The sequence below is a fragment of the Notothenia rossii genome (assembly GCF_949606895.1).
Source record: "Notothenia rossii genome assembly, chromosome: 1".
Taxonomy (NCBI): domain Eukaryota; kingdom Metazoa; phylum Chordata; class Actinopteri; order Perciformes; family Nototheniidae; genus Notothenia; species Notothenia rossii.
Window position 1 is genome coordinate 9482862 of NC_136912.1, and position 12088 is coordinate 9494949.

General features: G+C 41.0%; 2 protein-coding genes across 3 annotated transcripts; both read left to right on the top strand.

Annotated features, from left to right (window-relative positions):
• Positions 1 to 808: 808 nt before the first annotated feature.
• LOC307045539 (NACHT, LRR and PYD domains-containing protein 3-like) lies at positions 809 to 5987 on the top strand (the record flags this gene model as incomplete). The annotated part of the gene is made up of 4 exons (XM_079691249.1): positions 809 to 2251; positions 2370 to 2543; positions 5360 to 5533; positions 5813 to 5987. Exons 1-4 carry the CDS (start codon positions 909 to 911, stop codon positions 5985 to 5987), a joined length of 1866 nt encoding a protein of 621 aa, XP_079547375.1. The 5' UTR covers positions 809 to 908.
• Positions 5988 to 6115: 128 nt separating this feature from the next.
• LOC307038991 (NACHT, LRR and PYD domains-containing protein 12-like) lies at positions 6116 to 12031 on the top strand. 2 transcript variants are annotated; one of them, XM_079680684.1, is made up of 6 exons: positions 6116 to 6364; positions 6644 to 6814; positions 7022 to 7195; positions 7575 to 7745; positions 8010 to 8167; positions 11068 to 12031. In XM_079680684.1, exons 2-5 carry the CDS (start codon positions 6660 to 6662, stop codon positions 8158 to 8160), a joined length of 651 nt encoding a protein of 216 aa, XP_079536810.1. In that variant the 5' UTR covers positions 6116 to 6364; positions 6644 to 6659; the 3' UTR covers positions 8161 to 8167; positions 11068 to 12031. The 2 variants fall into 2 exon arrangements, with proteins under 2 accessions (XP_079536810.1, XP_079536811.1); XM_079680685.1 differs by lacking the exon at positions 8010 to 8167.
• Positions 12032 to 12088: the final 57 nt, after the last annotated feature.

The window sequence follows — 12088 nt, forward strand, 5'->3', positions numbered from 1 at the left end:
AATCCCTAAAATCTGACCAAACATGCCTTAAATTATTTTCATTTCACACATGATGTTGCATGTTTGTGTTTTAGTCCAGGGTCCTGATAGGACGGACAACACAAATTCCAGTTCTTCACAAAACAAAGGTATTTTCCGTGAAAACAGATATTTCAAAACCAAATGTACTTTTTTTTCTTTCTTTCATTTCTGTCATCTGTCCATTCAATGTGATGTTTTATGATATATGCTAACCTTTGATATTTATTATCCATCCATTTAGGGTGCTGTGTTTAATTTTTTTTGTTTACAAATTCTGCTAGCACTTGTACTGACCGAAGATTTGTCCTAGTCAATCTGAAATATGATCTGGTCAGGTTCTTCTGTTTTGCCTGCCGTAGTTTGTCTGAAAACCTAGTACTTAAAATAAACAAAACATACTGTATTTTTTATCTTGTAAAAGTACAGGAAAATAATGACTTTATGATGTTTTTCATCTTTTAGCAAACATAAAAAAATGCCAAGCTGAACTGAAATCTTACATTGAAAATTCAACAAAGAATCTCTATCAAGGAACAAAGGATGATGGATCATTGACACCTTTAAAAGAGATCTATACAGAGCTTTACATCACAAAAGGTGGCAGTGGGGAGGTCAATAATGAACATGAAGTGATTCAATTAGAATGCAGAAGGAATTTGTTTGAGGAGGACAAAATCCAGCTCAATGATATTTTGAATGCTTTTTCAAATGAAGAAAACCCTCCACAAAGAGTTCTGACGAATGGAATCGCTGGCATTGGAAAATCTGTCGCTGTGAAGAAATTCCTTCTAGACTGGGCATCAGGAGAAGCCAACCAAACCACTCAGTTCATATTTCCATTCACATTCAGAGACTTGAATTTGATAAAAGATAAGCCTTGGAGTCTTATGACGTTAATAGTTAACTATTTTGATGAAGTGAAGGACTTCTCAGACTCAGACTACTGCAATTCAAGTGTTTTGTTTATCTTCGATGGCCTAGACGAAAGCAAACTACCTCTTGACTTTGAGAACAATGAGATGTGCCGCAGCGTTACAAAGATCACAACAGTGGACGTTCTGCTTACCAACTTAATCTCAGGGAAACTGCTGCACAAAGCTTCGATCTGGATCACCGGGCGACCAGCTGCAGCTGCTAAGATTCCTCCCGAGTTCATCGACAGAGTGACCGAGGTACGAGGCTTTAATGATGAGCAGAAGCAGCAATACTTTCAGAGGAACGTTTGCAACGACGACACAGCTCAGAAGATCCTCGATCATCTGATGTCAAAGCCATTAAGAAGTCTGTACGTTATGTGCCACATCCCAGTCTTCTGTTGGATTACAGCCACAGCTCTTGAAAATCTCCTTAACAAAACTGACACAGATGAGTTGCCCAAGACTGTAACTGAAATGTACACACACTTCCTGGTCATTCAGACAAAGCTGAACAACCAGAAGGATTATCAGGAAGTTGAAATGGACAAAGATGTGATCATGAAATTGGGAAAGCTGGCATTTGAACAGCTACAGAAGGGCAACATAATCTTCTATGAGAAGGACTTGGAAAGTTGTAAGATTGATCTGACACAAGCAGCAGTTTATTCTGGAGTTTGTACACAGATCATAAGAAAAGAATATGGGGGGCTTCACAAACAAGAAGTTTACTCTTTCATACATTTAAGTGTTCAGGAGTTTCTGGCAGCTCTGTATGTACTAGAGACCTTCTTAAATTGTGGAGAAAATCTGCTTTCCGGTCAGACATGTGTACAGGTGGCACCAGAGACAGCAGGAATTTTTATCTTCCTCCTCCACATGCAAGCTGTGGATACTGCTTTGGCCACTGATGGACTATGGGACTTGTTCCTGCGCTTCCTGCTTGGTCTGTCTCAGGATTCAAATCAGAAGCTTCTTCAGAAAGTATTTGGATTCAAAGAAAGACTTCAACAAAGCACCAATGTGACAATCAACTTAATTCATCAGAAAATCGGGAGACTGTCGAACACCGACAAAACAATTAATCTGTTCCAATGTTTAAATGAGCTGGGAGACCAGTCTCTGTTAGAGCAATACCAAAAGTACCGGGGGTCAGGAGATGTTCGTAAAATCTTACCTAAACATTGGTCTGCCCTGGCCTTTACTCTGCTTGTCTCCAACGAAGACCTGGATGTCTTTGACCTAAAGAAATACAACAGATCAGATGAAGTTCTGGAGAGGCTGCTGCCAGTCGTAAAAGCATCAAGGGTAGCTTTGTAAGTAGTTTACCTTAATGAACAGAACTTATCTGAAGCTCTCAGATTGTGTAAAGATATCAAAGGACAGATGGGCGCATCTGCAAAATGTTAAAAGGCCTTTTGTTTTTCACTTTAGGCTAAGTGACTGTAACCTCACTTACCGATGTTGCAAGTACATTTCAGAAGTTCTCAGCTCGAAGTTTTCTGGTCTAGAGGAGTTAGACCTTAGCAGAAATGGTCTGCATGACTCAGGAGTGAGGCTGCTCTCTGACGGACTAAGAAGTCCCAACTGCAAACTCAAGATTCTCAGGTAAGGAGATGCATATGCACAGTATCCATGTGGTGATTTATGATATGATAAATAAGGACTATGGGACACTTAGGTTTAAACCTCACATTATAATTCAGTTAAAAAAAAAACCTCAGGTCTGTTTGCCTGGTTACTACAGTTTGTTTTGGTTGTTATAAATATGGACTCAGAACAGTCTCATAATACACACATGCACACAGAAGGATTCACACTTGTGTTTTTCAATGCACACACAAATGTGTTCCGTTTCATATACATGTAAATAAAATCCAAATACAGAAAAAAGTTTTACATATGTATTTTTGATCCTCACATATTTGTTTTCCGTTTAAAACCTCTGCACCTACAAACACAAACCGCTTTCTGTGTCAAAAGCAACTTCAGATGGCCAGTCCGCCCCTGCCGGTACCGAAGTGGGCTGGTCGGAGTGACCCGACCGGCCCACTTTGGTACGTCCCGATGGCCAGTCCGTGACTGCTTCGGCATACAGTAGGCTATAAGTGTTGCACGGCCAGATACGGCTCGAGAAGCTGAATCAGATGAATGAGGGGAGTAAACACAGCTGACAGCCGGCAAGAAACTCGAGCGATTATTCGCATCGCGTCCGGTGTGAACGCACCATTATTACAAGTATTATATAATTACAAAATAAAATCGCCACTCAGCGATTAATTTAGTCAACATTGGACCTTGACACCGTCCACATAGCTATAGTGAAATAATATAATTAAGAAAACATTAAGCCTCTTTGATTTAATAATCGGAGCTGAAACCTCTCTGCCATCTCATATAACACACACTTCCTTATTTATCTTTGAATAATAATACCGTAAAAATAAAGACCACTATACTACGGTCCTTCGGTCCTGAGATTAGCGCCTGCAGGCAGGCTCCATGGAGCTGTCGGCTCCAGACAGCGCAAAATGCGTCCATGAAGTGCTACGTCATGAACGCAATAAATCATACCCTCGTGGGGGCGCGCTCATGTGATTGGCTTACAATAGAGGAGACATCTGATTGGCTATAGATAGAAAACATTACAAGTACGAATCGGGTGACCGTCAGGGGAGTCTCAAAAAACCCACACACGAATGCACAGGGATCCGTGCACAGAAAGTGGTTTGTGTTTGCAGGTTCAGAGTTTTTAAACAGAAAACAAATATGTGAGGATCAAAAATATATCTATAAAACTTTTTTCTGTATTTGGATTTTATTTACACGTATATGAAACAGAACACATGTATGTGTGCATTGAAAAACACAAGTGTGAATCCTTTTGCGGATCATGAAATACAAGTTTGAATCCTTCTGTGTGCATGTGCGTATTATGAGACTGTTCTGAGCCCATATGTACAAGTTTTCAATTGAACCCTACAGACCAAACACCTAAGTCAGGGTCTGCTGATTGTGAAATCTGTTCAGGAAGCAATGATAGGTGAGCAGGTGAGGTGATGATACTTTGAGGAAAGGGCAGAGTTCCTGGGTCAGAAGTGACAAAATAGTTGGTAAGAGCAGCATTCATGAATGTATTGGTGGATGAGTAATAAAGCCAGGGATTAGTCTAGTTACTATCCTCCAGGATGGTGGTGTGGTCTTTGACCTTGGCTTTCAGCTGCTCTTTTGCTCTCAATGAGCTCGACATGAGCTTCAACTGCCTGAAGGACAAGGGGTTTCTGCTTTATCTTTGGCTGGGGAACCCCAAGTGTAGACCGGTGATCCTGAGGTGAGACATCTATAAGATGATCTCTTTTAATTATTTTTTTCCCTGGAAACGTGCTGGGTAATTAAAGGTATTTACTTTTTTTAAAGGTCCCATGTCATGCTTTTCCGGTTATTACCCGTCCCCTTGAGTGTTATGAAGGTTTTTATGCATGTAAATGGTCTGCAGAGTCAAAACCCTCGAAGTACACCCTTTGGGAGTAAAACTCTAACACAGACAATACCTCCCCAAAACGCCTCGTTGGAGATACGTCACTGTCCATTGATTCTTCCGGGTACCGCATGATGTCATGTGTTACCCGGAACCAAATGGACCAATCCGTGGAGCCGTTACGTTACGTCCGCGGGGCCGTTATGTTAAGCTCCCACTGATTGGTCCAAATTGACCAATCCACGGACTTCCTCACACACACACTCAGTGCATGCAGCTCTGCTGATTTCTCCTCCCTGGCTGCAGGCTGATAACTGACAGTTGGGAACGCGGCGAAATTCTCTCTGCAGACCCATTCTCACAGCGTTTATCAACCTTTTTCTTACTCAATATCAAGCCACACTTATTGTTTTTACTTCGGCTGTGACTTTGTGTGTGCTCAGGGTAAGTCCTGTCGCAAAACAAGGAAACCACACCTCCACGGAGCTCAGCGCGATTCACAACGTCCCGACCAATCAGAGCACACTGTGCTCACAGGGAGGGTGGGGGCTGGAGCTATTGGAGCTACAACGAGCCGTTAAAGGCAGAGAGTGAAATTCAGTGAATACACATACTTTACAGAGATGCTTTATGAGAAACCAAAGTGATTTTGGAAAATTGCACAATATAAATCTATTCTAGTAGACCTCAACAATGGAATTATGATCAGTGGAAATGGCCATGACATGGGACCTTTAAATAATATATTAAATCAGACTCAAACTGCAACTGCTAACCCACTGGGACAAAGGTCAAAGTCTGACTGTATGATACCACTAATTTTTGATTTGAGATAAGTTAATTTTTGGTCAGACTGGAGCTACTATTTAGCCACTGGGTGAGTTGTCTGAATCTGAGGCTGCCACCACAGGTTATCATGTATAAATAATACTGTTCTCCCCGACAGACTGGTTGACTGTGAGTTTACTGAGAGTGGCTGTGCTGCACTGGCTTCCAGTCTGAAGTCAAACCCCACCCACCTGAGAGTCCTGGATCTGGCATACGATTTCCTCCAGGATGGTGATGTGGAAAACCTTTCTGAGTTCTTGGAAGAGCCACTTTGTCAACTGGAGACACTGAAGTTAGTTTTGTTTCCATTATCACACTTCTCTATTATTTTATTTTTATTTTATTACATGCGTTTCAATGTGTTATCAGAAAATGTGTTCATTCAGCAGCTTCCCCATGGTCTTCACAGGAATTATTTTGGTTAACAAATACTTTATTCACAAATCTACTGAAAAATACCTCATACTGTGTTATTAACCATTTCCTTTTTTCCCTTCCTTCTGTATTTATACTCTTTAACAAAAAGTGAAAAACTGTAACAAAAAAACGTTATTTAAATGTCTACTTCCAGTTTGAACAACAACAAGATGACGGCAGTCGGCTGTGGGTCTTTGACTTTTGCTCTCAGCGGCTCATCTGCTATCAAAGAGCTCAACTTGAGCTTCAACAAACTGATGGACGAGGGGGCCATCCGGATTTCAGATTTGCTGAGGAATCCACAGTGTAGACTGAAGATACTGAGGTGAGACTTTTCAGATCATTTCCAGTAATGCTTACTTTCCTGGCCACCTTTTATGTTGATAATATACCTGTAGTGTCTAGTTTTTTATTTAAGATAACTTTGTTGTTGGTCAGAATGGAGCTGCTATTTAGCCACTGGGTGGGTTGTCTGAATCTGAGGCTGCCACTACAGGTTATCATGTATAAATAATACTGTTCTCCCTGACAGACTGGTTGACTGTCAGTTTACTAAGAGTGGCTGTGCTGCACTGGTTTCCAGTCTGAAGTCAAACCCCGCCCACCTGAGAGTCCTGGATCTGGCACAAAATTACCTCCAGGATGGTGATGTGGAAAACCTTTCTGAGTTCTTGGTAGAGCCACTTTGTCAACTGGAGACACTGAAGTTAGTTCTGTTTGCATTATCACATTTCTCTATTATTTGTATTTTATTTTATTACATGTGTTTCAATGTGTTATCAGAAAATGTGTTCATTCAGCAGCTTCCCCATGGTCTTCACAGGAGTTATTTTGGTTAACAAATACTTTATTCACAAATCTACTGAAAAATACCTCATACTGTGTTATTAACCATTTCCTTTTGTCCCTTCCTTCTGTATTTATACTCTTTAACAAAAAGTAAAAAACTGTAACAAAAAAACGTTATTTAAATGTCTATTTCCAGTTTGAACAACAACAGCATGACGGCAGTCGGCTATGGGTCTTTGACTTTTGCTCTCAGCGGCTCATCTGCTATCAAAGAGCTCGACCTGAGCTTCAACTACCTGATGGACGAGGGGGCCATCCGGATTTCAGATTTGCTGAGGAATCCACAGTGTAGACTGAAGATACTAAGGTGAGACTTTTCAGATCATTTCCAGTAATGCTTACTTTCCTGGCCACCTTTTATGTTGATAATATACCTGTAGTGTCTAGTTTTTTATTTAAGATAACTTTGTTGTTGGTCAGAATGGAGCTGCTATTTAGCCACTGGGTGGGTTGTCTGAATCTGAGGCTGCCACTACAGGTTATCATGTATAAATAATACTGTTCTCCCCGACAGACTGGCTAGCTGTCGGATTACTGAGAGTGGCTGTGCTGCGCTGGCGTCCAGTCTGAAGTCAAACCCCGCCCACCTGAGAGTCCTGGATCTTGCACAAAATAAACTCCGAGATGGTGATGTGGAAAACCTTTCTCTGTTCTTGGCAGAGCCACTTTGTCAACTGGAGACACTGGAGTGAGTATTGTGTTCATTATCCCAATTTATGTAAAAGGGAAAAAATGCATTCCCCACTAAAGTTCCTACGTTAAGTTTATTAAGACAATACAATCATGTTGAACACACATGTACTGTAACAACACTTTCAAGTGTTTTGTTAAGTTTTTGTCATTATTATTATTTCTCTTTCAAAGACATATTCTATGTTATTACAACAGTTTTTTACTATGTTCTCATTAATTATCTCTGTCGATACATAAAAAACACTAAATCTGGTCAGAATAACAATAAAGCATATTATAAACCCTAAATTATTTAAATTATTTTATTTATACTTCTCCGCAATAAAGTAACCACAGAAAACTATCACTGATTTAAAAACTGTATATCTTTCTAGCCTGAATTCCTGCACGTTAAATGTTGCATGCCTCCAGTCTTTGACCTTGGCCTTCAGCGGCTCCTCTGCTCTCAAAGAGCTCGACCTGAGCAACAATCATCTGATGGACGAGGGGGCAATCCTGCTTTCTGATTGGCTGAGGAAAACCCAGTGTAAACTGAAGATACTGAGGTGAGACTTATCTAGTTAGTCAGACTCAGACTGCTCAGCCGGCAAGAGATCGGCATGTGACCATTTTTTATTTAAAACCTCTCTTTTTTTCAACAGACTGGTCTACTGTCAGGACATTTTAATGTGTTTAGTTTTTTCAAATAAAATATCATATTAAATCAGACTAAAACTGCAACTACAGCTCAGCCACTGGAACCCACAGGTCCGGGTCTGAAGGTGCCACAACATGTGACCACTTGTTAAACTTTTTTTTTATCTCAACAGACTGGGTAACTGTGAGATTACTGAGAGCGGCCGTGCTGCACTGACTTCCAGTCTGAAGTCAAACCCCGCCCACCTGAGAGGCCTGGCTCTGAGATTCCAATGTCGTAAAGTTGAAAGAATGTCTGAGGTCTTGGGATGTCCACAGAGCTGAGACTGAAGTGAGTGCTGTTGCCATTGTCACCCTTTGAATAAAAGGGAAAAAAATGGTGTCACACATTCAAGTGTGTAGAGAAAGTTTTGGGGTATTTGGGATCATTTTCAAATTTCAGTCTGATAACTCACATTTGAAATACTTATACTGCAAGTATTGAGCAGTGATGATTAAATAACCTTCCCCCAAAACTGCAGGGCCTAAGAGCCTTATGGCGCCGATGTAAGACTGCCATGTGTAGGCCCATTTAGGGCTTTAAAAACAAATAAAAGGAGTTTAAAATCAATTCTGAACCGAATTGGAAGCCATTGGAGTGAGGCCAGAATTGGGGTGATGTGGCCACGCTTTTTATGGCCAGTGAGAAGACGTGCAGCTGCGTTCTGCACTAGCTGCAGGCGTCTAATTGATGCCTGGTCCATACCCACATACAGAGCGTTTTAATAGTCCAGTCTCGAGGTAACAAAGGCGTTAATGACCCTTTCTAGGTCTTTAAAAGATAAAAACGACTTGGTCTTGGCCAATAGTCGTATTTTTAAAAAGCAGGTCTTGACTACGGTGCTGACCTGCTATAAAAGCGCTATTGAAGGTCACTCCAAGGTTCGTGACAGAGCGGAGGATGTTTTTATTGAGGGAACCCATAATTTCAACTGGGGAGGCTGGAGGTTGGGGTCCAAAAAACATGAACTCGGTCTTGCTCTCATTGAGGTTGAGGACATTTTGGCTCAGCCAGGATTTGATTTCTGTTAAAGTGGACCTATCATGCTATATTTGAATAATATAGTGTAGGACCATACCTGTAGGAGCCATATGTTAAAATGTATATTTGAATATTATAATCCTTTGTTATTAGTGCTATCATATCATTTATTTGAACCAGCCATGTGAAATTGACGGCATAGACGACCGCAGCTGTACGTGATTACGAGACGTTATAGCCAACGGCAGCTGCTGGTGATTGGAGGGTGAGAAGGAGAAAGAAGCACCGAGCAACATAGTTTTTTGACCTGAGAGAATATGTTTGTATTTTTTACCTTTTTGTCTATGTAAAAAAACAAACTATCCTGAGACGTATTTTGTCTGAGTCAAGCTTATTTGCTATCTGTGAGCCGAATTTTGGATTACTGGAACTACAATACCTATATAAGGCATATTTATACTTTTTATTTTTAAAAATGTCACTGTGTATCGCTAAACAAGGAAATCACACCTCCACGGAGCTCAGCGCGATTCACAACGTCCCGACCAATCGAAGCACACTGGGCTCATAGGGAGGGGGGGGGGCAAGAGCTGCAACGAGCCGTTTAGTGGAGAGAGTGAATACTGCTGAATACACATAGTTTACAGAGATGCTGTATGAGAAACCAATGTGAGTTTGGAAAATTGCACAGTATAAATCTATTTTAGTAGACCTCAACAATGGAATTATGATCAGTGGAAATGGCCATGACATGGGACCTTTAAAAACATCAGAAAACTGAGAGGCAGTCAAGGGGTTAATTGAACGCAGACGACACGCAGGGGCACGTGATTCGACTCCTGCGGAAGGGATCGAAGTTGTAAACAGAACCGGTAAATGGTCTGAGATACCTGTTGCTGCACAGATTTCATCCACAGAGACAGAAAGTCCAAACGATAATACTAAGTCCAAAGTGTGTCCTTTTTCGTGTGTTGGGCCAGCCACGGACTGAATGAGACCGAAAGAATCGAGGAGATTTAAAAAGTCCATAACCAGAGGTTTGGACTCGCAACACACATGGACATTGAAGTCTCCGTAAATCAAAACACGATCATATTTCACCATGATCCCGGACAGAAAGTCAGAAAAGTTATTGTTGAAATTCTTATTGCACTTTGGTGGACGAAACACGACTGCGCAGAGCAATATCTGGTTTCCGCCCAAAACACAGCACCAAAGCAGCCCTGGTCAAAATCACCAACAACCTCCTCCCTGCAGCTCACTCTAGACTGCTCACCATCCTTATCCTCCTCGACCTCACAAGTGCCTTTGACACCATCTCCCATGCACTACTCATCAAACGCCTGGCTGACATTGGCATCAATGGGGTTGCACTCACATGGTTTTCTTCATATCTCACTGACAGACAACATCGTCTACCCCCCTTCCCCTTCACACTTTCCTCCGTCGCTATGCAGATAACACACAGGTATACATCACCACCAAACCCAACACTGACCTGCCCCCCACCTTTCTCACCACCTGCCTCCAGGACATCAGGAGCTGGAGGAGCAGGAACTTTCTGAAGCTCAATGGAGGCAAAACAGGAGACCTGCTTATCGGCTCCAAAACCACCCTCAACAAAGTTCAATCCTACCCTTCTCCCAACATAATCATCGATAGCTTCTCCGTACCGTTCTCCAGTCAAGTAAAGATCCACAGTGTCATACTGGAAAGCACCCTCTCCTTTGCACCTCACATCAAAAATATTATTATTATTTAGTGGGACTACTTACTTATAAGTAGGCCTGGGACCAGCAACAAGCCCATTCCCCGTAGGCTCCTCGGCCATGAGTGGAAAATACTATCTATAAAACAGCAAACCTTCTGCAAGCATATAGACAACATATAAGCAAGCTTGGCTTGGTTGATCGATAATCAACCAAGCCACCCTGATTTCCAGAGTCCTCAAAAGAACTTCACAGAGACTGGAGGAACTTTGCAAGTATTGCTGCATGTTGCCAGCATTGAATTAATACAAAGTGATTTCAAGTAAACCCCAGTAGAAGCATGTAATATGGAAAATAGTATGGGACCTAAGATGGAGCTGAGAGGTTCACCACATAAGACAAAATAGGGAGAAACAAAAAGTACACACCAACATTTTGTGAGGTATGATTTTTAACAGCCTTTTTTTATATGACATTAAACCAAATTCTTTCTCTTTGTAGATGTCAGATGGCTCAGAGAGAAGACGTGATTTTCTGGCTTCACTCCAGGATAATTCGCTTTGAAGCTGTCTCATTTACAGGAGAAAAAAAGTTACAAACTAAACACACCAACTGTGACAAAGTGATTTATTGGTGATATATGAACTGTACCAGAACTTAAATACAATAACAGCAAATGTTCTTCCTTTGGTATGGACCAAATGAACTGAAACACAGGTGTTAATACTTCTGTTACTTCAGTGTTAAGGATTTGCTGGAATCTATTGCAGTTACAGATTGCACCCAAATGAATACCCTGCAATGTACAAAACGTAGAGTGCTAATCAGTGGTATCTTTGAGGATCTTGGCCTCACTTAAACGCTGTCCTTATAATACCACTGTTTAGCGTATCAGGGAACAACTGTGGGCATCATGTAACATACAAAGAAGACATCTCTAAAAGAGGATCTGCTCTCTTTGAAGGTTTCATTGTGGAAAAAGCCCTTACATTTACAAGTGTTAAGTATGGTTGCCTAAAGAGTGCTTTTACATGTAATGAACTGTTATATTTTTTGTTGTGGTAATCCTAGAGACTTTTTTTACAAGTGATCTGTATATATTTTTTTCTTTATTGTTTTATGTCTTATATATATTTATATATATTATATTTTTATATCGCTACGTCACTTTACTCAGGAAGACAAAAATGGAAAAAGAAAAGTCTCCAACGAGGCGTTCTGGGGTAGCATGGACACATTTTTTCTGTGTTGGAGTTTTACTCGCTACAGGGTATACTTTGAGGGTTTGTGACTCTGCAGACCGTTTACACGCAGAGAAACCTACATAACACACAAGGGGACGGGTAATAACCAGAAAAGCATGACATGTGACCTTTAAGATTTGCATTGCCATATATCTACACTCAAGCTACTGTGCATATTACAATAAAGCCTTTGTATCATTGAGTGTTTATCCACTGTATAACTTGTTCAATTGTTGTATTGTATGTCTTTGTGTTGATGCAGCCATAGATAAGTTCTG

Coding starts and splice junctions, on each gene's coding strand:
- LOC307038991 (XM_079680684.1), top strand. CDS start 6,660: ATGACGGCAGTCGGCTATGGGTCTTTGACTTTTGCTCTCAGCGGCTCA. Junction 7,196..7,574: donor TGTCAACTGGAGACACTGGA/GTGAGTATTGTG, acceptor ATATCTTTCTAG/CCTGAATTCCTGCACGTTAA. Junction 7,746..8,009: donor TGTAAACTGAAGATACTGAG/GTGAGACTTATC, acceptor TTATCTCAACAG/ACTGGGTAACTGTGAGATTA.